We start from the raw sequence: 27,410 nt of genomic DNA on the forward strand, positions 1-27,410 counted from the left end.
GTGGTATCATCTTGTGGATAGCCAAACAATCCTTGGTGCAATACAGCGAGAAAGCTACGGATTTCAGACATTCTTCGCCAATCGGATTGGAGAGATTCAAACAAGCACCAACATTCAGGACTGGCGGTGGATTCCTGGCCCACAAAACATCGCTGATGTAATCACCAGAGGTGCCAGCCCTCAAGACCTTGATCAGTATTCGGAGTGGCAAAATGGACTGAAGTTCCTGGTATTGCCTGTGAGTGAGTGGCCAATAAAATCAGCTAAAGAACTGGCTGCCACTGCCAGAGAGAACATCAACAAGTTACAGAAGAAAGCTTTTGTTGCAGCACTATCAAGAGCCAAAGTAGAGAAACAAGAACCGGAACCAACAAACCCAAAGAGACCACCTGCAGGGTCAGCTATTCAGAACCTTGTTGATGTCAAGCGGTTCAGCATTCTAACTCGACTGATCAAGACAGTTGCATGGATTTGGAGAGCAGCAAAGAGGTTTCTTGGCAAGAACAAAGCCCTAAACAATCCAAAGTGGGAGGCCATCTCTTTGACAGGAGTCATTACAATAAGAGAACGAGAAAATGCTCTAAACGACATTTTTTGTGCTGCGCAATTGGGCACAACTTTCCCAAGCACCACAACAGATCGACTGGTAGCCTATAAAGACCAAGTTCAAACCTAGACTTCAAAGTTTGACTTTAAAGCGTCGATCTCCCAAGTGGTTCCATTGGAAGATCGAGTGGGAGGTGTCAAGTCAAACTGAAATGAAAGAACAGGTGCAGAAAAATGCTACATTGAAATCACGAGACAGAGATTAAAGTGGGCGGAACCCCAGCCTGCCGAGTTCTGCCCGGGGCTTTCAAAAGGGCACACAGCACCAGAAGCCAGTGAAGACAGAAAAGACTTGCGGGCAGCAAAACTTGAACAGTAAATCAAAAAGACTGTCCGAAAAGACTGTCGCGATAGCCAGAAAAGGCAAGCAGGACTGATTTTCTACAGACCCGATTGGCAGCCGGTAAGGACTGAACTCTAAATGAACTGAGCCGAAGACTGCAGCCCCAGAGACTCTGTTTAACCCTTTAATATCTGAGAAACTTGTCTGACTAACGTGTTGATTGAGAAAGTTTGAAATATTGGTGGTGTTTGTTAACCAAGATGACAGGGTGATGATAGTGTTTGTTGTCTATGTAAAGTGCATCCTGCTTCATTGTGGGGTTAAGGGCTAATGTGAGCTCATTTCTAATACTTATATGCTATGTGTGGTGTTAGTTTAAATAATTGCATTTTAAAAAATATGATAAAATGTGTTAAAAAACAGTAAAGATTCACATGATATTAAGCTAAAAAATTGGTAACAGTAGTGGGCATTATCTGTATTTTTCATTTAATGAAATGTGAAAATTATTTAAAAAACAAAATGGCTGCTATGTTGGAATGTTAGATACATGTAATTTTCTGTTATTTATATTTGGTTACAGTAATGTGTATATTTTTTACCTTTGTGTCTAAAGGTTTTTCACCTGGTAAAGACTAAAACTGTTAAAGACTAATCTTCCAAAATAAAAGGAAGAGAAAATAAAAGGTGGAAAAGAAGTGTTTGGTCTGAGTGAATCCAGTTCATCATTTCGGGGTAGATAAATCAAATCCCTTTCACGCGGGGAATCTGCAAAAACATTAGAAGACTTGACAGTGCCGCTGAGTACACCGCCCCAGCACGATGCCGCAGCGCTCATACAAGCAAACTAGACGCCATCCTCAACGACACCATGCGGATCATCACCGGCTGCCTACGTCCTACTCCGGATCTTCTGCCAGTGCTCGCAGGTATCACACCCGCCAAGCTTCGCAGAGAGTACTTCACCCACAGGCTGGTGTGCAAGGCCCCATCGGACACCAAACATCCTTTGCACCACCTCGCCCAGGACTCACAGCAACTGGGACCTCAACGCCTGTCATCTCGTCGCCACTTCTCCCGTCACGCAGCCACCCTCTGTGGCTCCGGTTTCAACACACTAGGAGCTTGGAGAACCAGCTGGGAACAGACTTCCCGACCTCTTCAATTCACTGTTGCACCAAACACCACAGCCCCACCTGGCTCGGACATGCCCTGCAAAGAGTGGGTCGCCCTGAATCGGCTCCGTACAGGGGTCGGCCGGTTCAACACCAACATGCATCGCTGGGAGCTGTGTTCATACTTTTCATACATTAACAATACAGTATTCATTTATACACCCGAGGTCAGTGTTTAACACATTAACAACTTTGATAAATACATTGGTGTCATTCCCATCTGTAGTGCATCTTCAAACGTCTCGCCAGGCACACGTAAACTAGGCAAATGTGGTGTCGCAAAGTACGCCAAGACCAAGTAGCGTGACCTGGTCCGTGAAGTCTTCATTTTCTAGCCGTAAATAGGCGCTTGAAAAAATTCACTCGCCTCTTCGCCTGCAAAACAGAAACAGATGTCAATAGCTAACTAACATCAACCCAATACAGGTGTCAGAGTTTATGCGGAGAAGGTAGGAGAATGGGGTTACAAAGGAGAGATAGATCAGCCATGATTCAATCAAGGAGTTGACTTGATGGGCCAAACGACCTAATTCTTATCCTATCACTTATGAACCTCAACTAATCAGTTCTTTCAGAATTAAGCTAGTAAAATACCAAGGTACAGATGTGTATTTAATTATCATGTTATAAAGATCTGTATTATAATGTACGAATGGGTGGCAGCGGTTTCAATACTATGGTCCAAATGAATGCACTATTCTATGAGCAAACAAGCAATGTGGATTCCTTGGTGAACTATTGGACAGGAGGTCTAGATTCTAAACAATCCTCTGTCGCAGTCAATCAGAAAATGACAGTGCTTCCATGGTTAGTCTTGGATTCCTTGGTGATGGGTGACGTATCCATTCTTACACTATACAGCAAGCTGAAGGTGGGGAAAGATGAACCTTCATCAGCTGTTTTTTCCTGCTCTCTGTATTCCTAGAAAGGTGTCTCTACATTTAAGAATTTCTTTTGGTTAAGATGAGATAACTAAATTTATTGCATTCATTTCGAGATTTGGCTTACACCTTGGCTTGTATTCAATGCGCTCTTTCATACTGAAACAGAGAGATTGGAGATATGCATTTGAAAACCGATTCGCGTGAGTGCGACATGAGAGTAACTCAAACACCTCATGTCTCGCAGGAGAGGAGGAGTTGCTGGGTGAGGGGAGGGACACCACGTGCAGACATCGAGGCTGGACAAAGAAACCAGGCCAGGTTTTCTGTGTTGATGCCTGAATCACCCACTCCAAACCGATGTACTATGTATCCTATTTATTAGTTAGTAAGTACATAGAAGCAGGTTTTCCAGAGTTGCCCAGTTCACTGGGGTGGGGGTGGGGTTGGGGGTGGGTGCAAGATAGAGTGTAAAATGTCTAGAAATTAGATTACAACTAGAAAAGGAAGAATTGATGGGCAATACACACCTTCCGTACCACCACCACCTCTTCACTGGGGTCTATCTCCAAATCCTCCTCGCATTCCTCGAATGACGCCAGACTGATGCTGTACTTCCTGGGCGCTGGTCTGACAGGAAGAGGTCGATGTTTGGAAAGAAAACAGCATTATAAACGGTAACACAGTAACCCCACCTTCTCAATGAAATGTTATAGATACCGAGGGCTGATAACACACGGCTTTCAAGGAATTTTCTCCAAGGACTTTGAAGCAGCTGCTTTCTGCAGTCAGTGGATTCCTCTACAAGTGGTTTAATGGAGCAGAACAGGAAAGACCATTTCTTGAATTGGAGGAAGCAAGGGTATAGAAACTAGCAAAAATGCCAGGGGAAGAGGAGGAGAAATTATTTTTCACTCTGCAAATTATGACCTAGGTTATATTCCCTGAAAAAGGTGGTAAAAATGACTCAATGAAAATATATATTTTTTAAAACAATTCAAAGGCGCATGTCAGAGGAAAGGGGGGGGGGTGGATAAATCATTCAATGCTAGTACAAGCAGAATTCTGTAATTCCACATGGTTCGTCAGATTCTATCAAGTAACAGTGGGGGCAGAATTGCTGCCTTACAGCGCCAGAGACCCAGGTTCAATCCTGACTGTAGGTGCTGTTTGTGTGGAGTTTGCAACTTCTCCCTGTTACTGCGTAGGTTTCCTCCGGGTATTCTGGTTTCCTCCCACATCCCAAAGACGTAAGGGTTTGTAGGCTATTTGGATTGGTTAAAATTGTAATTTGTCCCTCGTGTGTAGGATTGCGCTAGTGTACGGGATGATTGCTGGTCGGCGCAGACTCAGTAGGACGAAGGGCCCGTTTCCACGCTGTATCTCTAAAGTCTAAAGTAACTAACGTGTTTCTTTTAACAACCTTGGAAGAATAAGATGTCATTAGTGCGTCCAAAGACTAATGACATCTTATTTTTCCAAGGTTGCTAAAAGTGATGGGCGAAATGGATGTGCCATTTTATTACCATGTTAGCAAACAAGCACCTACATTCAACTCGGTGACTCAATTCAACTACAAGCAATGCTTCCTCTGCAGAACCTCTCCTTAGTTCATCATCTCAAGTTAGCCAGTCTGTGAAACAGAGCCAATTGGCTTTTCTTTGGACTTGGATCCAGCAGTTGTTTGACTAATGTACACTTCAAAATTTGCACTGTGCGTTCTGCTGCTCCATTTGAAGCGGAATGGTATGGAGCGACTCTAGTGCGTTTTACACCATTCCCTTTCATGAATTGTGCAAACTCTTGTGAACAGAATTGAGGTCCGTTATCAGACACAATTTCCTCTGGAAATCCATCGGACGCAAACAGTCCTCGCAAAATGTCTATTGTTTTGCTGGATGTCGTTTTGTTCATTGGAAACATCTCAACCCACTTGGAGTGACTATTAATCACAATGAACAATTGTTGTCCATCTAACTCTGCACCAGGCCATCATAGATAGTTTTTCTAGCTAGACTCTTTGTTAGACACATTCCCAAATGCTGATCAGGAGGATCTCCTAGCAATTTCACTCTGTATCTTTCAGGGATTACAACTCTCGCTTCCCACGTGACACACCCTTTGTCTACTGAGAGTTCATTCCTACGTACAAAAAAAAAAATGGTTTCCGTTCTGCCTCTGAATCCGGCGATTTGTTTGACCATCCATTTGTAACATACTCCTGCACTCTTGACAAAAGTCTGTCAGTGCGAGTAGCCTTCCCAATGTCCCCTGGAGTGATAGGTAACTCATCTACATGAGAGAAATAAAACACGTTCTCTCTGTTTGGGGTAACCTCCGATTCCAAAGGTGATCTAGATATGGCGTCAGTATTGCTGATACTGGTATGCAGTCAATATCAATGCCCCATCCTTGCATTCTGGCTGCTGCCAGAGTTGGTATGTGTGCTTTTGGATTTAGGATCACTGTCAACGGCTGGTGATCTGTCTCGATTACAAACCTTCTACCATACAAGTATTTGTGAAACCTTCCTAACGCCAAAATTTAATGCAAGATCCTCTTGCTCTATTTGTAACTGAGTGTACTAGACGCAAATGCTATAGGCGTCTCCTCTCCATTTACTAGCACATGAGAGACAGCACCAACACCGTATGGTGAAGCATCACATGCTAGCTTCATTGGATTAATGACATTGTAATGAACAAGTATTGGACTCTCTACCAACTGAGCTTTACATGACTTGAAAGCTCGGTCACATTCACGTGTCCACTTCCATGGTACATCTTTTCTCAAGAGTTCGTTCAAGGGATGTAAACAGGTGGACAGACATGGCACGAACTTCCCACAATAATGCACTATCCTAAAAAGGATCGTATCTCAGATATGTTTCTGGGAGTGCGCGCGTTCCTGATCGCATCAACTTTACCCATGGTGGGGTGTAGACTATCCTTGTCTATCTTATGACCCAAGTACTCTACCTAGTTCTGAAAGAACTCACACTTTTGTGCCTTCACTCTTACACTGTGTGTCTCAAAGCATTTGAGTACCACTTCCAACCTTTCATCATGTGTCTGCCTGCCAGGGGCTGAGATGAGGATGTCATCCAAGTAACACACCACACCTTCAATTCCGTCTAGAATTTGTGTCATAAACCCTTGAAAAATCCCAGGGGCTGATGATATGCCAAATGGAAGCGTATTGAACTGAAACAATCCCAAATGCGTGTTGATAGTCAGCTTGGATTTAGATTCTCCCTAAACTAAACTAATCTAAAACAAACCAAATGAAAGCTGTTCAGCCATTCGCAACAGAATGTCCTCCTTTAACCAGACGGATTCTCCTTCGTCAAGGAGTTGAATCATTTGTGGCTCTACGACACCACCCTACGAAAATTGACAGCCGTGTTTGCTACCATCATCCACACTTCAAACGTTGTTTGCTGGCCAAAGCATCAAGGGATAATCCCATTTGATCATATGGCACAATAGAAATGCAACTGATATCCCAGTCCAAGTAGAATCAAACCTTAGGTCAGGCAATTCCGTCTTGCTGGAGGACGGATCTTCCTCTGTGCGCTCCTGCTGTGTTGCTTCCAGTTCTTCATTTTCCTGCAAAATGAAAATAGTGCTCAATGTTTATACACACATGAATGCAAAACAAGATTACAACATATCTTTGCTGTGTCCATCTTGGAATCTTTTAAATTAAAAAATAAATAAATACACAAATATTTAGTCATCATATGCATCCTGAGGAACAAGTCCTACCAATGAGCAATGTCATGACTTCATCTTTAGTACCTTGAGATTTTCAAATTCAGTTTCTTCAAGGGGTTTCGGCCTTCATTACTTTGTTTTAGATTAGTTTGTTTAAGGGATCTTTAAGGGACTTTGTTTAAGCGGTCTTTGTACAACTATCCATTGCTCTTTGAAGATGGATTTCTCATTCTCAAGATGCTTAATTTGCTATTGTTGATTTTGCAACAACTCCTTCAACTGATTATCCTTCAAAGGCAGGATGTGGTTTAGCTCCTCCCTGTACTGAACCAATTGTGCTTTTAGCAACGCGTTGTCAGAATTAAGGTCATCTTAACAAGCTGTTGGGAGATATGTTGCCAATGTGATCATCAGTGCACTGGCGGCAGGTCAACCATCAACAGAATAGTTGTTGACATTGGAAGCATTGGAGAAGTCAAACAGCTTAACTATTGCTCAGTTTACATATGTACTTTGGCACAGGTATAAAACACGAGAGATGTACTTTGGCCAGAAGGTATAAAAACGTTTTTACACGAGAATGTTCTTCTGTTTGTGATTTAAAAGTTTTATTCCCTCATAAATAATAGTGTCCTAAATGTTAATAGAAACGTTTACTTCCTTGCACTTGAATTCTCAAAACTGTTGTACCACGGAACAACAAAGTCGCTGTATTAACAACCCTTTCAATTTCCCAAATGTAGTTACTTGGTATCAAGCTAAAATGAATTCACCAACGCTCTACCAATTTGCTTTGATGTATTTTAAATACTATGTTTCTTGAAAAAAAATATTGATCCGTAAATGATCGGTAGTAACAGAGACGCAGATACTGTGCACACTGGATGGAACCCAATGATTATGAACACCAAACATAAAAATTGGGAGTTAAAATTAATCAGATTGACACAACGCCAGAAGCCGTCCTTTTGCCCATTATGTCTAAAACTGACCTTTATGGTGAACTATTCAAATGTTAATATATATAAAGGGGTAAATTCGGTAAAATGACAAATATTGGTGTACTTTCCAGATTTGTCAGTGATTCCCAAAATCTGTCTCTATTGTTTGTCATTTTACTTTTAATATTAGAAATTGAACCTGTGCATGATATAATGCTTTCTCATTGTATGAGGCCAGCCATCTCAGTCTAACTTATAATGGCACTGAAAATTTAGTTGAAGGCTTTTTCAGTTTAGCAAACCTCAGTATATATTTACCTTCTCAAAACTAATGAAGGCTTTACACTTTCGAGATGCAGCAGGGAAACAGGCCCTTCGGCCCAATGAGTCCAGGCCGACCAGCGATCACCCCAGACACTATCCTGCACACTAGGGACAATTTACAATTTTTATCAAAGCCAATTAACCTGCAAACCTGTACGCCTTTGTTGGAAGAATCAGTAGCACCCGGAGAAAACCCACGTGGTCATGGGGAGAACGTACAAACTCGGTACAGACAGGACCCGTGGCCAGGATCGAACCCGGGTGTCTGGTGTTGTAAGGCAGCAACTCTACCACTGTGCCACTGTGCTGCCCCCCCCCCCCCCCCCAGAAACATATTTTATTCTACCTTGGCAAAGCTTAAAATTAATAACAGCGTAAAATGTCGAGTGAACTCAAGCATTAAATTTCCACAGATATATAAAATCAAAGTTTAAACTGAAAGTGTCAGACTGAGCACATACCATAAGGTTTTGGCCAGCTGTGGTCTGCTTTGTCCATCCTTGAACCTGTCCTGGTCTCTGAAGGTCCCTCACTTCCTCCTCCAGCTCCGGCAGTTCTGAGGTCAAAACTGGATCAGAGCAGCCAAGAAAGAACCAGTCATCCTCAATCAGTTTTGTGCCACAGGAAGACACGTCATTCAGAAAGACAGCATGAACACAGACACAATATGGACTGATTGGACCCTGGTGACCATCGCTACCTTGTGGCTTCCCCAAGTTAAGGTGTTAGTTTCTGACTGGGCTAAAGCACCTTGCAGCTGGCTGGCTGGCTTTAAATTTTAAAAGTTTGCAGTAACAAAGCTAAATTAACATCACTGGTATCCCAGAGACAACTAATACCAATACTGGTTTACATATAGATATAATTTCAGTATTTTATCAAGAGAGGCAGATTTGTCATTTAACCTGCAAATCCATTGTGTGTGAAGCCTGTGTCGTGGCCATTTGGACAAAAAGTTAAGTGTTCTACATTTGCAATTACCAATGTAAATATAGGGGAAAAAATAAACCTTTCGCATGGAAAAGTTATAAGGAAGTTTGGTTCATTTTACTTACATCAGGTAATGGATGGAATAAACTATGGGTTAAAACAGTGTTCCCTTTCTTTACTAAATAGTCCAAAGAGTTGTACAGCACAGATACATGCCCTTTTCCATCCAATGTGTCTGTGCCGACTATCATGCCATCTATATTAACCCCACTTGTCTATGTTAAATAAACCTGCTAGTCTTTCAGTGAAACTTGCGTATTCATAAAAACTCACTCTAAAGTATGTAACTGGAAATGTAGCTGCATGTTTAAGACCCGGAGCGCGGCCTTACATCACCCCGCGCGGCTTTAATGGCCGCGGGACACTTACCATCACCCGCCGGGGGCTTTGACTCTGATATCGGGAGGAGAACGAGGAGTGCAGGGGAGAGATAAGACTTTGCCTTCCATCACAGTGAGGAGGAGATTCACTGTGATGGATGTTTGTGTAAATTGTGTTGTGTCTTGGTTCTTTTTTCTTGTGTGTATGACTGCAGAAACCAAATTTTGTTTGAACCTCAAGAGGTTCAAATGATAACAAATAAATTGTATTGTATTGTATTGTAAGTTTAATGCAGAGCTAAACGTTATAAAATGATTAGAGTACTGAATTAACTAAAGAATTCAATGAAAGTATATTTTAGTTGGGGTTTATAACAATTTTGGAAAATGAGCAGTAACTTTAACTGGAATGTACTAATCATTTTAGTGCATTACTACGGCATTCATTTCATCAGGTCCCACATGGTAGGCGAGTGCAGAAGATTTGGGCACATGCAATGCAAGGTGGGCTAGCCAGTTGGATCTAAATAGAAGGCAATGATGGAAGGATGTTTATCTGATGGGATTATTGTGGTATCACAGGGATCACAGCTGAGATTTCCGTTGTTTGGTGATAACAGCTTGGACCACAATGTAGGATATAAGCTTGCAGATGACATGAAAATTGGTGGTTTTGTGGAGAGCGAGAAGATTTGTCCAAGGTTACAGTAGGATATAGATGAGATGGAAAGTTGGCCGGAGTACAAGCAGATAGAATTTGGGAAATAAAAATGGTTGTAGGACTTAGGTCAGGGCACTGATGAATGTTGATGAATAGAGACTTAGAGGTCCAAGTACAAAGTTCTCAAAATTTAGCAAGGCAACAGATTGATGAAGAAAGCATATGGCATGTTTGCCGTCGTAGGTGTGGGTATAGAATATAATAGTTGGGATGTTTTATTGCAACTTTACAACACACGAGTTAGGCCACACTTCTACAGTCTGATCAGCGATAGATTTGGAGAAAATGGAGAGAAAATTCACAAGGATGTTGCCTGGATTGGAGAACTTTAGTTATGGGGAGAAACTGGATGGATGGGGCTCTTTTTCCCTGGAGTGAGAAAGTTAAGGAGTGACTGATAGAAGTATGTAAGATTATGTGAGGCAGGGTAGAGAGCCAAAATCTTTTTTCCATGGTAGAGTTACAAAACAAGAGAACATAAGTTTAAGGTAAGAAGAGGGAGTTGTAAAGGCGATCTGAGGGAAAGTTTATTTCTCTCCCCTGAGAGGGCTTTGTGTCTGGAACTTGCTGCCAAAGGAGGCAGAATCAAATGCAATTACAACATTTTAAAAGTAATTTTAGACAAACACGTAATAGAAAAGCATAGAAGGAGACATATATAATGCAGGCAAATGAGATAAGTGTAGATGGGAAACAAAAATCAGCATGGACCTGGTGAGATGAAAGGCCCATTCCTGTGCTGCACAACTCACATTCTAATTACATCATCATACCAGGCAAAATATTTTGAAACATCTGTTGTCATCATAAACTAATTAGGGAAACAATTCAGCATTGCTGTAATTAATTATAAGAGCCATGAGAGGCTTAAGGGTGTAAAAGAACCAAGGACTAAAGCGACTCACAAATAAAAGAAAGCTTGTCGCAGTTAACAAGCAACATTTGTTCTGAACAAATGGATGGAACAAGGGGAGAAAATTCAGCCCAAACAAATTTTCAGGGTACAGAATTCCAGAGATTCACCACCCTTCGCAATGGGGAATTCGTACATATTTCAGTGTCTCTTTATCTTGTATCTAGGGTCCCAACCCAAAACATCCCCTATTCCTTTTCTCCAGAGATGCTGATCTGACCCGCTGAGTTCCAGTATTTTGTGTCCATCCACATGTTCAAGACTCAGGCACAAATGGGAACATGTCAACATCTTCACAGTCAGGCTCCATTGAGATGTTTAGCATTTTGAATAATATCACCCCTAATTCCTCCAAACACCAAAGAACACATTCAACTCCCTTGCTGCTTACGATCGGACAACACTCTCGTTGGTCGAATTCGCCTCGCATTGTGCGATATGTTTAATCAGCATTTACATATTTTAATTAGAACTAAATAAGTATCAGATCAAAATTAAGATGTCCAATGAAATACAGAAATATTTTAATTAAAATTATTTTAAAGTGGATTGTATTATGAAATATTTATGCAAGAAATCATCCAAATCTTTAATTTAGGGGCCATCAGATTATGGATAGCAGATGTAACCAGTTTGCAAATCCAGGAAATTTCATCCATTCAAGTAGATTTCTCTGGATTGTTATGGACAAGGCTGCAAAGCACCATAGTTTGTATCAGTATTCAAAACCCTGGGACAACTTCATGATTTCCAAAGTCGTCCAAAATCCAAAGTTCCCACGTTCATAATATAATAACTAAAAACATTTAAACATTACAACAACCTCAAGATCTGAGGGATTCATATCAGCACAACTATCTTCATAAAAATTCTGTCTCTACAATTAATCTACCTTGGGGAAACCACTCGCAAGAAATGTCACTGGCTTATAGACACAAACAGGCAAGACACACAGCAATCATTAGCTTGTCAATGGCAAGATAATTTTTTACTTCAACGAGAGACACGAATACTTGGGCGTAAAAATAAACCGAATATCAGTTCTGGGGAGGGTGGGATGTAAACTATATGCTAATGCATTTGCCAACTAACTTATTAGCAAATATTAAAAGTGAAATGATTGTGGCAAAATAATTTTCCCGTCTGTTTTGTGATTTGGAGTTTTGTGATTTGCAAAGGATATTCAAAATGAAATTTGACTCAACATACAAAGCACCAAATAACGTTTCAAGACAGTAATTTATGGCCTCATGCAAAGAAGGCCAAACATTCACTATTGTGCAATGGTAAAGGTTGCATAGGAAGGTGGGAATGATCAATGGCAAATCATATTCCACAGTAATTGCGCATCGACACTTCTGAGCAGGGTATGTTCTGTGAATAACAATTAAGTCACAGCACAATTTAGCTAGTGAAGTGCCTTTGTCTCGACTGAAATATGGACAACAAACAGATCCCTAAATAGAGGTGCACTCGACTTTCAAGTCATCAAGATCAAATCAAGTCATTCACTTCTTAAATATTTAAAATTAAAACAAAGTAAACTGTATGATTCGTTCCAAGTGAGAACCAGAGAGCACCACAACTTACCTTCTCTTTTTTCCTCAACTTGATTCACCCTTAAATACATGGGAATCGACTCATTGTTGTCATGGCTCAGTGTTGACTTAGAAACCGTTTCTCGCCACTTCACCAGTTCCTCTTCAGATTCAGATTCAGATTCAGATTCACTTGTCTGCAGACACATTACACACAAAGCAACATCATCACATCACAGCTCCGGTAGGTAAAGAACTCAAAAGATTCTCAACCCTCAGAGGAGAAATGTCAAGTACTTTGGATCCATCTTCACTGAGGAGGATACAAACAATCTTCCTGATGTACTAGTGGCCAGAGGATCTGTGGTGACGGAGGAACTGAAGGAAATCCACATTAGGCAGGAAATGGTGTTGGGTAGATCCCCAGGGCCTGATGGTCTGCATCCCAGGGTACTTAAGAAAGTGGCTCTAAAAATCAGGACGCATGGTGATAATTTTCCAATGTTTTATAGATTCAAGATCAGTTCCTGTGGATTGGAGGGTAGCTAATGTTATCCCACTTTTTGAGAAAGGCGGGAGAGACAAAACAGGGAATTATACACCAGTTAGCCTGACATCGGTGGTGGGGAAGATGCTGGAGCCAATTATAAAAGATGAAATAGCGACACGTTTGGATAGCAGTAACAGGATCGGCCCAAGTTAGCATGGATTTACGAAGGGTTTCATGCTTGACTAATCTGTAATTTTTTGAGGCTGTAACTAGGAAAATGGACAAGGGAGAGCCAGTGGATGTAGTGTACCTGGACTTTCAGAAAGCATTTCTAATAGGTCCCACATGGGGGATTAGTGGGCAAAATTAGGGCACATGGTATTAGGGCTAGAGTGCTGACATGGATAGAAAATTGGTTGGCAGACAGGTAACAAAGAGTAGGGATTACCGAATGGCCCACTCCTGCACCTATTGCCTATTGTCTATTGCAGCTTTGAAGCCAATCCTTATCCTGAGGCTATGCCCTTTAGGTCTAGACTAAAGGACGTTATTTTTGGAAGGAGATAAGGGAAAATTTCTTTACCCAGAGGGTGGTGAATCTGTGGAATTCTTTGCCACAGATTGGCGGTGGAGGCCAAGTTAGTGGATATTTTTAAGGCATAGATAGATTCTTGATTAGTACAGGCGTCTGAGATTATGAGGGGAAGGTAGGAAAATGGGGTTAGGAGGGAGTAATTGATCAGCCATGATTAAAAGGTGGGGTAGACTTGATGGGCCGAATGACCTAATTCTACTATTCCTTATGACCGTATAATATTAATAGGTAAAATTCCCCAACCATATTAAAAAGTCAGGAAATACTCTGTTGGGTCCCCAACCACACCAGCTAATTCAGTAGACTTTCTCCATGTCCAAGGTGTGTGGTAATGCATACAGAAACCATCTGGTGTGGAAGCAATTAGCACCCCTCAGATGCAAGCATCAAGCCAAACAGTAAGGATGATGATAGAAAAAGAGCAAAACAAAAATTTACTTAAATTACCCATTTAAAAAAAAAAAATCTGAATAAGCAACATAAAATTATTTGTAAAATGCAATGCAATATTAATTAGCAGGGTACTTGAGACTCTTGAATCTGTGCAGAATGCGCACACTTGGAATTAAGATTGTACGTGGGGGAATTAAATGCATCACAAATTCTCTCAACTTGGGAAGTTGCTCCCTTGGTAACTTGTTCTAAACCTACTTGCGAGAACTGGGATTCATCTTCATCTTCTTCTACTATTGTTTGAAGCTTCTCTGTAAGAAAACACGTATCACCATTTCAATAAAGAGAACGAGGAATAGTCCCTGACCTGAAACATCACCCATTCTCAGATTCAGATTCAGATTCAATTTTAATTGTCATTGTCAGTGTACAGTACAGAGACAACAAAAATGCATTCTTTCTCTACACAGATGCTGCCTGTCCCGCTGACTTATTCCATGTTTATGTGTCTATTTTCGGTTTAAACCAGCAACTGCAGTTCCTTCTTACACAAGAGAATGAAGGATCTCTAACCAAATAACCCTTCCATTCTCTCTCTCCCCGTCTCTCCCCCACCCTAGTCCTCTTGCTAATTTCACCATTTATATTCCTTCATTATCACCTCATCCCCAGCCAACAATGGACCATTGTCAGCTCCACCACCCACTCCCCCCCTCCCCCCCAGTCATCGATGCAGGCTCTGCTTTGTTCTGTACCTCCCCATACCTCTAATTTCCCCTCCCTGACTCTCAGTCTGATGAAGGGTCTTGATCCAAAACATCACCTATTCTTTTCTTCAGAGATTGCTGCCTGACCTGCTGACTCGAGCATTTTGTATCTCTCTTCGGTGTAAACCAGCATCCCCAGTTCCTTCTTACCCAATTAAAGTCATACTATACACACACCATTTTGTCTCTTGACGTAGTGTGGCCAGTTCACATTTAGGTGTAACTGGTCGTCCTCCTCTTCATTGTCAATCTCCACATCTCTGTGCTCCAGCAGCAGCTTCTGAGCAGAAACAAGCCAGGTAGAAATAAGTTTAGTGTCAATTAAAGCCAAGGGATATCTAGTGGTCTGTGAAATAGCCACCATTCAAATTCTAGATTAAATATTTTGCTTTATGACTCTGCAGGCAAGTAAGACTAGTGTAGATGGGGCAAGTTGGGCTGAAGGGCCTGTTTCTGAGCAGCATGACTCTCAAAATAATTTTAGCATGCATTATACTTTTAATGTGCCACTGCCGACAGCTCCATTCTACCTCAACTATTTTACGATTGAATTTTCCTGCAGGCTCACATCTATCCCATGTCACTTACTCTTCAGAAAGGGGTTCTACACGGAATGGAGTGAGCAGTGAAATGTAGGGAAGCACTCCTTCATACAGTTGAGCCCAGATTAAAAAATATACAATGTACATAATTAACTATGTACATTTTTTTTTAAATTGTTTCCTATAATGCTTCAACAACTCACGGTATATCATACCATCAATTTTCCTTTTTTGAAAAGATGAAGTAATTTCATTCCAGGTAAATGGCAAACAGATCAATATTCAGTTAATCGTCACCAGGTGCAAGGGAGTTATATTTAAAGTACCTGTACATTGTCCAGCTCCTCTTGGATCTGCTCGATTTTAGACTGGAACAAAGTTTCAATTGCCAAGGAGCTGTCCTCCGAACTTTCCGCCTCTTGGCTCAGAAGCCTCACTTGTTCTTGAAGAAAGAGAAAGGAAAAACCACCCATAATGATCTGATATTTGTTGCAAAAAAAGCAATATCTCCACAGTTTGCAATTGTTTCCACTGCAGTTAATGGCAATCAGTGAAAATCATATGTTCTACTAATTACCGGGATTTCAAATCATCAAATATCCTTGAAATGCGACAATTCATTAAGCTTGAAGATTGCTCAGGCAAAATGGTAATTCCATTTACATATGTTATGTCAAGTGATGTTTTGTTATAAAATCCAATCCATTCCTCTAATGCTAGAATATTTTAGGGCAAACCTACTCCCTACCACGAGACGACAGATGTACAAATCTGCGGTAGGACCATTTATGGCCAAAAATATTAACAGGTCAACTTTGAGTAATTACCTTCCAGTTCGTTAATCTTCCATTCGGTGAAATTATTTAAAGAACCAGTTGCCTGTTCTGCAAGGGGTGCACAGAACTTGGCGTGAGGTCCTAAACGTTGGAGATCTTTGTGAAGTTGTAAACAGCACTGATCTTTCTGTGATGTTTCTTGTGCATGTTTCTCCCTGATTTTACGGAACTGAGTGCTGTGTTTACCTTTGAGATTTGCTAAATCAGCCTTGTGCCCTTCTTTCAAATCTCGGACCGTGATAAGGCTGGCGTAGTGTTCATCCAGAAGCTGGTTGTCCAGATTTTCGTTCAGGTCCTCCAGCTTCCTACAATCTTCCACCAACTCCTAAAAAAATTAAAAAGTAGCCAAATTAAACTAAAAAGACTTTCGGGAGCCTGTTCCACTTAGGCGATTTGTCAGGCGTCTGTCAAGTTGCCGGCAGTCACCTGAAAAACTGGCAACTGGAACGGCGACTGTCAGAGTGGAACACACACACACACATCGCTTCCTTCACCAGCCCATTATGCAGGCGGGAGACAGGGCAAACGGGGGAAGCACTGTCTGAGTGAAATTCACATGATGCAAAGCCAAGGTGATAGACTCACACTGCGATGAACAGGAAGGTTGGCGCTGTAATTAAGAAGGCTAAAGCACAGATTCACCATCCTCTGACTAAAGAATCTCCCCCTCATCTCCTTCTCAAAGGAACATCCTTTAATTCTGAGGCTACGACATCTAGTCCTAGACTCTCCCACTAGTGGATGGGAAAATGAAGAACGATATAGTCAATAGTGACACTGTTGCATTATAATCAAGAGTTCATGTGTTGTTGGCATCTTAAATATCAGATCTCTTCTGATCTTGGTCACGGCTGAAAAAAATTGGTGGCACAGATCAGCAATGCCAACAACCTGTCATAACCAGAATGACAATGCTGCAAGGCTCCACATAAACTGTGATTCTGCACTATAACAGATCATAAAAGGGTTAATGAACTGATTAAGAAAAAACGAATGGGCAGATTCATACAAAAGAAAATCTTCTAATTTTTTCATATTTACAGATATATTTCCAAGAGGCTCCCTGCTATTTTTATTTCACTGCCAGTTACAACAGAATCCCTTAGCTGGTTGCAGAGATCTTTCCCTGTAATAGAGATTCACACAGCAGCAAACAATGATTTCCTTACCGCTAGCTCCCGATTCTTCTCATTGAGCTTTCGTTCCAGTACTTCCTCATGCTGCGTTGTTTCCAGCTGTGCCTCATTCTGTTCACGGAGCTTCTCCTTCAATTCTTCCAGCACCTAAGGAAGTTAACAAGAGATTAATACCTCTAAACAGTGATAAAAACTGGGCAACATAGAATGGAAATCACACATGCAACATTTGTAATTCAAGTGCACCAATAGTTAGGTCTTCAATTCCGCCTTGGTATTAAGACATTAAAATTAAAATTATCATTAATGAAATCACGGGATGAAATCATTCATTTGCATTCAATGGTTTTAATGGTCCTTTATTGTCAGGTGTACTGAGGTACAGTGAAATTTGATTTACCACAGTCATACCAAAAAAGCAACAAGATACAAAACTACATAAAGATTAAATATAAACAGCCACCACAGCGCCGTGTGAGAATCCCTAGGGCACACAGGATAAGCGGAGACCCACAGTCATCAGTTCAATGTCCGTGCCACACACGCGCTCCTTCACCGACCGCTGTACTCTCTCTGCAGTCCCTGTCCGCCCAAAGTCAGAAAGCCGTCCACACTCGCACCAGACTCCAGGATCACTGCACTCACGGCAATCCCCCCCGACTCCCCACCAGGGCAGGCAGCTCGTCCATCGTGTTTTTCGGCGACACATATTCCCCACTGTGTTGGAAGGCAAATAACTTTTACCATCTTCCTCCTTTTCTCCCAGTCGGGGAAATCGAAACACCCACAGTCGGGGCGATCGAAGCTCCCGCAGTCGGCGATCAAAGCTCCTGCAGCTGGAGCTCCCGACGTTGATCCCTAACAAAGCTACCTCCAGCTCCACTGGCACTGAAAGTCTGCAAGGCAGCAACTCTACCGCAGTGCCAGCGTGCCACCCAACACAGTGTCTCCTCACCCAACCTCACAACATTTGTCAGAAACTTGTATTCTTTAATAGTTTACTCGATACATGTGACAATTAACTAAACTAAATCCCATCTGCATCTTCTCCTGTACAATTTCATCTTTGCTATTATATACTAACAGGAAGCACTCCTCGACAATTTGACCAATTTTCTGGCACCATTCCTTTGGCAAGGGAAGACTGAAAACATTTAGTCAGAACCTCAGCTGTTCCCACCCTTGCTTCTTTTAACCGACTGGGAAACATTTCTGCCGGACCTGCTGATCTGTCCACCTTCGGAGATGCCAACTTCACTAAATTAATGCAGTAATCCAGACATGGCTGCAATTACACTGCAAATTTAGCAAACCTCACAGCCTGTATTTGGAATCAAGCCCCAAAATTATTCAGTGGCAAAACAAACTCTCGCATGGTCAAGATCCGAAGAATCATTACTGGATTTAAACAGAAAACAATGACTTCCTCCGAGTGTCTAAAATTTGTTTGCAGCCAACATTGCTTATAAGGGAAACAGTTTAACAATAGTCTTTGCTTTAGAAAATAAGAGGCATTGTTAATTGTTATTGTTCAAAAGAAAACTTGCAATATTTTGGACTGAATTTTCAGGCTTTAAAGTGAAATCCAACTGCAGAAATGCAAACACAAAGTACACAGATCACTGTAATAGCTCACTCAGTGATGGTAACAAATATTCAACTGGAATTGATGTTACCTTAAGCTGTTCATCTCTCACGTGTAGCTGGGTGTCTTTGTCCTGGATGTCTTTTTGCAGCTGCACTACCAGTTGTTCATACTGAGCCACCTGCTCAGTTAAATCTGCCACCAAATACCTACCTTTAGAACTCTGGCAGCACAGTGCCTGCAGAATAATTGGTCAATATTAATAACTGCATCATTGTGAATCAGACTTCAGAGAAAACAGTAGTGAATTATTCAGTGACTTGAGAAGTGCATTAATGAGGAATGCATGGAAGCCAATGCATTTTTTTTATTGCAAGCCACTGCTGCAAAATTCAATCACTCTGGAGACCCTATGTAATTGGCCTCGTGTATTTTAACATGCTCAAAGGCTTTCCCACAATGAATTCTCATATTGAGGGGGGAAAAAAATAGGATAGACAGACACAATGTGTTGGATTAACTCAGCAGGTCAGGTGGTATCGCTGGAATAAAAGGATGGTTGATGTTTCGGGTCAGGACCCATTTTTAAATTTGTCGTGGTCTTTTCTTGCTTCCAGATCCACCCCCTACAATCAGTCTAAAGAAGGGTCCCAACCTGAAACGTCACCCAAGCCACTTTGGCCAATAGAGGGCCAATAGCTCTCTGATGACTGTGGGTGAGTAGTGATACGTTGGAGCAGATGAGTTTAGAATTGGTGATCAATGCTGCCCACAAGGTAAGGTGTTATGATGAGCAGCTGACTCCTAGTACCAAGAGCTTGGGTCCTGTTCAGCCCAATCCCCTTTATATTGGAACAAACAGGATGCCCATCTTTTCCAGGGTTGCTTTTACATTAATGGCCCACCATTGCTCATCACTGCACAGGACAGGAAGAAAATCATGAATGTCATAAACGTCCCACGGTTACTTAGAGGAGGATGTATTCTTTCAAGTAGGGAACCAGTCACATTACACAAATCAACATTTCTCTGCCTCAATATGCACAACCCATCTAATAAAAATGAGCCATGCCAATAACAAATAATAAAACATGAGAAATTCAATTTTAAACGGCTAACACTTATCAGAGGCGAAATATAACAGACAAATTAAGTGAAGCAAAGGAAAAGCATTTTCATGAAATATTTTTGCAATTGAAATCATAAGCAAGTGATTGTAGTCCACATATTATTTTATACAAGGAAAAACTAAATTCCAAAATATACCATGAATACAAATACAAATTTTGTAAATGCCATTAATGCAACAACAGGAAATTACAAATACACTTACGCCCTCCGATGCACGAGGCTTTTCATTTCCGCAAATGCACCTCCACATGATCTTATTTTAATGTGGCTGCAAAATAACCAAATTAATAATTAAATAGAATTGGTACAGAGCAGAGATTAGTTTAACCGGGCATCGTCCGTGGCACGGACATAGTGGGCCAAAGGGCCTGTTCCTGTGCTGTACTGTTCTATGGTCTATGCTCTTGAGTTTACGTTTAGTTTGTTATCACGTGTACCGAGGTACAGTGTAAAGCTTGTGTTGAATGCTGACCAGTCAGCTGAAGGGCAATACACGTTTGCAATCGACCCATTTACAGCGCAAGGTAAACCCAGCAAAGTCTGATCAAGGATAGTCCAAGGGTCATCAAAGAGGTAGATAATAGTTCAGTACTAATGATGCGAATGATGAGATTAGCAGATGGCAGAGGGGTCCAATTGAAGAAAGTGACACACAATGCAAAGCAGATCAGTGGCAGATAATAAAGAGACATTAAAGTGAATGGAGAGGAGGAATTTCTTTAATCAGAGGGTGGTGAATCTGTCTAATTCATTGCCACTGAAGTATGTGGAGGCCAAGCCAATGGATATTTTATGGCGGAGATTGATAGATTCTTGATTAGTGCGGGTGTCAGACGTTATGGGGGAGAAGGCAACAAGTATGAAGGCAGCTGGGCTCTAAAATTCAGGTAGTTCCAATGTGTTAAATGATCATACATCTCAATTCCTTACAACCAATAAGCAGAGCAGGATTAAGGGCTCAAAGATGCCCCAATAATGCTCAATATTGGGGAGTTGCTATAATGAACAAATTAGGATCCAATTGCAAACGTGCCTTACAGCACCTCCTATCAGCTGTTATTTAATTCTACAAGTATGGCCAAAGTGCTATATAGATTTCCTTTGTGATATTGGACTTATCTGTATTTCATCCCATTTCCATTTCCATGTGCAAGGACACAAACAAATTGCTTTTTCCATGAGCACTTTCCATTTTTCAGCATTCCAATAATTTTGAATTATTGTCACTGCTAGGATACAGGAAAACAAACCAGCTGATTTGGACATGGCAAAGTTCCCCCAATAACCAGATAAAATATTCTGGTGAAGTTGGTTCGTGTTTAAGTATTAGGCATCAAAAATCCCCGTTATTATCAAATAGTGCCACTGAACGTAAAACGACAGATTAGGCCTCTAGTTCATCCAGAATTGGCACATGGGACCAGTGGAGCCCTTCCTTATCACTGGATTGGCAATTCTCGCAGGTTATGTGACTATAGACTGACTCAAAAGCAAATCCTGCTCTATTCTCAAAGTACCTAAAACTCAAAACAAAGAAAGCAATAGAATTTGCACTCATAAAATGAGCAGCAGAATGGCGCAGCCGGAAGAGCTACTACCTCACAGCACCAGAGACCTAGGTTCGATACGGACATCGGGTACTGTGGAGTTTGAGTGACTGTGTGGGTTTCCTCCGCGTGTTCCAGTTTCCTCCCACATCCCAAACACATGCAGCTTTTTAGGTTACCGTAAATGGCCTCCATAAATTGCCACTAATGTGTAGGGAGTGTTTGAAAAAGGGGAAAAACATAGTGTAGCGACACCCGGTGGTGGCTCTGGGTAATAGAACCCGCGTGATTGACGGGAGGGAGGAGTCACTGAGCGCGGGTGTTCTATTGGCAGTGTTTTTGCTGTAACTGTCAGTCTAGCGCCCACACTTGTGGAAGCCACATTGTAAATTTGGTTCCACTCTCGTTGGCTCGTTGTTTCGTTAAAATAAAACAATTCAAGCCAACTTACCGTCTCTGTCTCGTCAAAATAGCCTGTTTTGGGACACAAGACAATAAAACATGCTTGACAATAAAACACTCTTGAACCAGTATGAATGTCGAGACCAACTGGCGCCTGAGCAAGGCGATCCTTTGCGTGCTGTTCTGCATCTGCGTGCATCCATTACAATCATTCCACTCTAAAATCTTTATTTACCCTTCACCTGTACACTGTGGATGGTTTGATTGCAATCATGTACAGGCCTTCCTTTACCTGCATCATGCAATTTCAAGCTTTTCATATGACAATGAACAACTAAACTAAAATCGGTGATCGATGGTCACCATCGAATCACTGATCCGAAGCGTCTGATTCATGTTGTATCTCTAAACTATATTAAAATCGTTTCAAACCAAGAGCTTGTGAAATTCCTTAATTTCTTTGCTTATGTGATGGAAATCACTTGGAAAACATATGTAATTTTGTGCACACAAGTCTCCACTATAAAATGTCTTGAAACATTTGGCTTCCCACACTCACACAGATATACAGGAGTGAACATCTTATGTAAATCAGCACTACACAAGGTAAGTGGAAAAGAAAATGACAATACCTGTATCAATCCAAATGTCACAATAAATTAAAAAAAATTGATGATCTTTCCCCAAGAGGACAATTTCCAGATTGAATTTAGCCTTCTGATGACACAAAGAAGGCTATTGTCTACTGCAAGGGGAATTGATTACAATACGCACGCAGTTTCTGCGGATAGTCACAACACTTTCCCTGAAAGGTCTTTTACAGGAAAGGTCTCAGATTATAAAGATGTTAGGAATAGCAAGTTGTTCGGGTCAAGTTTGTTCAACTGATAATTGAAATGCGATAAGCTTCTCACTGTTACCACAGTAGACGCAGAAGTGTGAATGTCCCACACTCCCAGTTCAAAAAAAGCTACTGTCCCATCAGGTTCTTTAACTGACCTAATGCTACCACAGTAACGGAACATTACAGACCATCTCTTGGCAACAATGCATTGTTTCATTTTATGAATTCCATTTTATAGACAATAGACAATGCCATATGACAATTACCTGAATGGTGCAGGAGCAGGTCATTTGGCCCTTTGAGCCTGCACCGCCATTCACTGTGATCATAGTTGATCATCCACAATCAGTATCCCGTTCCTGCCTTCTCCCCATAGGATAGAATATAGATTATTGGAGGTGTTTCAGTTTGTTCCTGCATCCAAATAATTTATCACATCAAATTCCTTTAGTCCACTGGAAGTAGATCACCAAACTTCAGAGATTTCCTGCTTCTATCGCCATAATCTCCAAGCACTATGTCATTAATCCTAACATCGATTTCTTTCAATTCCTACCTTCCACACATATAGAAACCTAATAGCCCTGTCCCACGGTGCGAGTTCATTCCAAGAGCTCTCCCGAGTTTAAAAAAAAAAAATCAAACTCATGGTAAGCACGGAAAATGAACGTAGCGGGTACGTCTGAGCTCAGGGACTTGTCTTAGCGCTAATGGCAGGTACTCGGGAAGACTCGCTAACGGCAGGAAAGCACGGGAAGACTCGTGAAGATTTTTCAACATGATGAAAAATGTCCACGAGAGCCCCGAGTACCGACGAGTGGCCAGTATCGTAAATCTCTGAGTTTGAATCAGGGCAAACTCGGGAGAGCTCTTGGAATGAACTCATACCGTGGGACAGGGGTTTAATTGTGCCCTCCATTGTAGAGATAGAACTGAACAGCGTTTAATTATTCTGCAATTTATTTGTTTCCAACCAGGGTTTCTAACCAAGAGACTTATTTTTGTTTTCAATTACATTTCATCAGAACTGGAAGCTATAAAACAAGCTTATATTTCTCACTTTTTCCAAGTTCTCATGAAAAGTTGTTGACCTGAGATGTGAACTATGTTCCTCTCGCCACAAATGAAAGTGAGTAGCTACAACATTTTCTGCTCCTCTGCAGCCATCAGGCTATTAAACAATACAACCTCCAAATAAGATCTGAACCACATCGACTTCAGAGCAGCAGTTTTGTTTTTTTGCACTTTTATTGGTTGGCTAATTTTATGTTTGTGTACATATGCAAATGTATATATGTGAGTGTGTGTTTGTGTGCGCGCATGTGTGTGGAGAGCGATAGAGAGATACAGAGAGAGAGAGAGAGATGAGAGAGAGAGAGAGTAGGGATTAACAGGTCCCTGTCAGAATGGCAGGCAGTGACTAGTGGGGTACCGCAAGGCTCGGTGCTGGGACCACAGCTATTTACAATATACATCAATGATTTAGGTGAAGGGATTCAAAGTAACATTAGCAAATGTGCAGATGACACAATGCTGGGTGGAAGTGTGAACTGTGAGGATACTATGAGAATGCAGGGTGGGTGAGTGGGCATATGCATGGCAGATGCATTTTAATGTGGTTAAATGTGAGGTTATCTACTTTGGTAGCAAAACAGGAAGGCAGATTATTATCTAAATGGTGTCAAGTTGTGAAAAGGGGAAGTACAACGACAACTGAGGGTCGTTGTTTGTTAATGAAAGTAAGCATGCAGGTACAGCAGTCAGTGAAGAAAGCAAAAGAAAGAGGTCCTTCTGCAGTTGTAGAGCCCTAGTGTAACCACACCTGGAATACTGTGTACAGTTTTGGTCCCCTAATTTGAGGAAGGACATTCTTGCTAATGAGGGAGTGTAGCATAGATTTACAAGGTTAATTCCCGGGATGGAGGGACTGTCATATGCTAAGAGAATGGAGCGGCTGGGCTTGTACACTCTGTAGTTTAGAAGGATGAGTGGGGATCTTATTGAAACATATAAGATTATTAAAGGTTTGGACACGCTAGAGGCAGGAAACATGTTCCCGATGTTGGGGGAGTCCAGAACCAGAGCCCACAGTTTAAGAATAAGGGGCGAGCCATTTAGAATGCGGACGAGGAAACACTTCTTCACACAGAGAGTTGTGAGTCTGTGGAATTCTCTGCCTCATAGGACGATGGAGATGGTTCTCTGGATACTTTCAAGAGAGAGCTAGATAGGGCTCTTAAAGATAGCAAAGTCAGGTGATATGGGGAGAAGGCAGGAATGGGGTACTGATTGGGGATGATCAGCCTTGATCACATTGAATGGCAGTGCTGGCTCGAAGGGCCAAAGGATCTACTCCTGCACCTATTGTCTATTGTCTCAGCAGGATAGGTGTTCAGCAAAACAATCGCCAAGCCTGTGCTTGGTCTCGCTGATATATATAAGTCTACACCGAGAATAACAGATACAGTAGATGAGGTGGGAGGAAGTGCAAGTGAACTGTCGGGGTTCCTTGATGGAGTCGATGTAGGAGGGATAGGCTCTGCCCCCCATTCCAACCTCTCTTTACCAGTTTTTGCCTCCCTTATTCCATCAGTCCAAAGAAGAGTCCCAAACCGAAACATCCCCTGCCCATTCCCTCCACAGATGCTGCCTGACCTGCTCAGTTCATTCCAGCACTTTTTTGCTTTGCTCAAGATTCCAGCATCTGCAGTTCTTCGTGTCTCCAGTTAGAAAAAAACTCTTTTCCCAGTTTCTCTCCACCATTCTCACCACCAGGAGCAGCACCTGGCACAGCGGTAGAGTTGCTGCCTTACAGCGGCAGAGACCCAGGTTCCATCGTGACTACAGGATTTCTGACCCGCGTGGGTTTTCTCCAAGATCTCCGTTTTTACCCCGCACTCCAAAGTTGTACCGGTTTGTAGATTAATTGGCTTGGTATAAATGTATAATTGTCCCCAGTTTGTGTAGAATAGTGCAAATGTGTGGGGATCGGTGGTCGGTGCGGACTCAGTGGGCTGAAGGGCCTGTTTCCTAAGGGCGCTGTATCTCTAAACTAAGCCAGTCTAAACTACATGCAACTAAATTCCATCAGTCTGAAGAAGGTCCCGACCCGAAATGACCCATGTGCATTCCCTCCACAGATGCTGCCTGACCTATCAGGTTCCTCCAGCACCTAGTGTTGAGCCCAGGAATATGTTGACATTCACAGAATTTTCAAAGGTCCTTCAATATTTGCAGGAGTTCCCAAACAGGAATAGAATTCTAGAGGTTGGAAGTTGATGCAGTCTCCAGTAGGGGGCAGATGATCACCACATTTGACGGAACCAATGTCCCAAAGACTTTAATTACATATAAAGTCGACAAAGCTCTTCACAGAGTACTATATTGTTGCAGGATGATATAATAGAGAGCTGTTCTTAAGGTTTGGTGATTAAAGTTCAAATCTGCCACAGCAACTCAACAATGTAAGTTAGGGTTAGGTCAACTTCGACTGTGGAGATGCACTAAAGATAAACCGTGTTATTGTCCCAAGTAAAGATCTTTTCATCAGAACCTGCCCAGAATAATTTAGTTAGAGCTGAACCAGGGAAAGCAGATGCAGAGCAGGAGCATTGAAACAGACCACCCTCGGACTATCTTTGATTGGACTTTACTGACGTTACCTTGCACTAAACGTTATTCCCTCATCATGTATCCATACACTGTAAATGGCGCGATTGTAATTATGTATTGTCTTTCCGCTGAATGGTTAGCAGTGAACAAAAGCTTTTCACTCCACCTCAGTACATGGAACAATAAACTAAACAGAACAGTTTTAATTCCAGACTAATTAAATTAAAATCCTATGTATCCACGATGGGTTTTGAACCCTTGCCTCCAGCTCGATAAACCAATAAACTCGCGGTAAAGTGAAGCCGCGGTCTCAATTAATAAGCGGCCGATTCGCGAACGCGGAGCCGCGGGTCATCTCCACGGGCGGGGGGCGGGGAGGCTGTACATAGGGCCGTCTGTAGCTGTCGTTTTCAGACCCTGATAACGGGAGAAAAACGGAGGGATATCGATCGCTATTTACCGCGAGTACCTAGGCCCCGCGATCGGAGCACTTTTTCCCGGTAAGTTTTCGCGGGCATCTCCGAGATTAGCTGTTAAAGACTCATTACTCTACAACAGGCTGGCATTAGTCACAATGTTTAATAGACTGTGTTATAGTTTAGGCCCTCAATTTCATGCATGAATGAGTGAGTGAGTGAATGAATGATAAGGAATGAATGAATGAATTTATTCACATTATAAAATGGTGCAATTAAATTAATTAAAGTCCATACAGATAGATTTTCATAAATTCAGACTTTAGTCTTACCTTTCATGGCGATTCATGGCGGCCTTCTTTGTGTTCCAGCACATCAGTAGGGACTTTGCTTTCTTCCACTTCCATCCAGTTAGCAGCACTTTCTTCAGCCTTTTTAATGCTTTTCCCACTAAATACAACGAACCTGCTGCAAGTTTCCACGACATTTATTCCACAGAACAACAACAAATCGGAATCTCCAGTAGAACAGGCATCTGTGAAGCCCCGTCAGCCATTTTGTGTGCTAGCCTGAAACAAAGCGCGTGATTGGCCAACTGGCGACAACTCAATGTTAAACGTGCTTTGATTGGACTAAAAAAATACCCGCCATTTTTCCGGTTTTTCTCTAATTTAATAAAAATGTGCAAATCTTCTTCATATCGAGT

General features: G+C 41.8%; 1 protein-coding gene across 3 annotated transcripts; it reads right to left on the reverse strand.

Annotated features, from left to right (window-relative positions):
- Positions 1-471: 471 nt before the first annotated feature.
- LOC129713208 (tropomyosin-like) lies at positions 472-27,410 on the reverse strand. 3 transcript variants are annotated; one of them, XM_055662128.1, is made up of 14 exons: positions 27,036-27,410; positions 22,943-23,045; positions 20,086-20,151; positions 18,844-18,990; positions 17,201-17,314; positions 16,218-16,356; positions 15,522-15,637; positions 14,831-14,933; positions 14,145-14,197; positions 12,461-12,605; positions 8,388-8,494; positions 6,471-6,553; positions 3,476-3,575; positions 472-2,439 (listed from the first exon to the last, which is right to left on the reverse strand). In XM_055662128.1, exons 3-14 carry the CDS (start codon positions 20,131-20,133, stop codon positions 2,389-2,391), a joined length of 1,206 nt encoding a protein of 401 aa, XP_055518103.1. In that variant the 5' UTR covers positions 20,134-20,151; positions 22,943-23,045; positions 27,036-27,410; the 3' UTR covers positions 472-2,388. The 3 variants fall into 3 exon arrangements, with proteins under 3 accessions (XP_055518103.1, XP_055518104.1, XP_055518102.1); XM_055662129.1 differs by lacking the exon at positions 22,943-23,045 and having other exon boundaries at positions 8,388-8,482; positions 27,037-27,409; XM_055662127.1 differs by lacking the exon at positions 22,943-23,045 and having other exon boundaries at positions 27,037-27,409.

Source organism: Leucoraja erinacea, chromosome 35, assembly GCF_028641065.1.
Source record: "Leucoraja erinacea ecotype New England chromosome 35, Leri_hhj_1, whole genome shotgun sequence".
NCBI lineage: Eukaryota > Metazoa > Chordata > Chondrichthyes > Rajiformes > Rajidae > Leucoraja > Leucoraja erinaceus.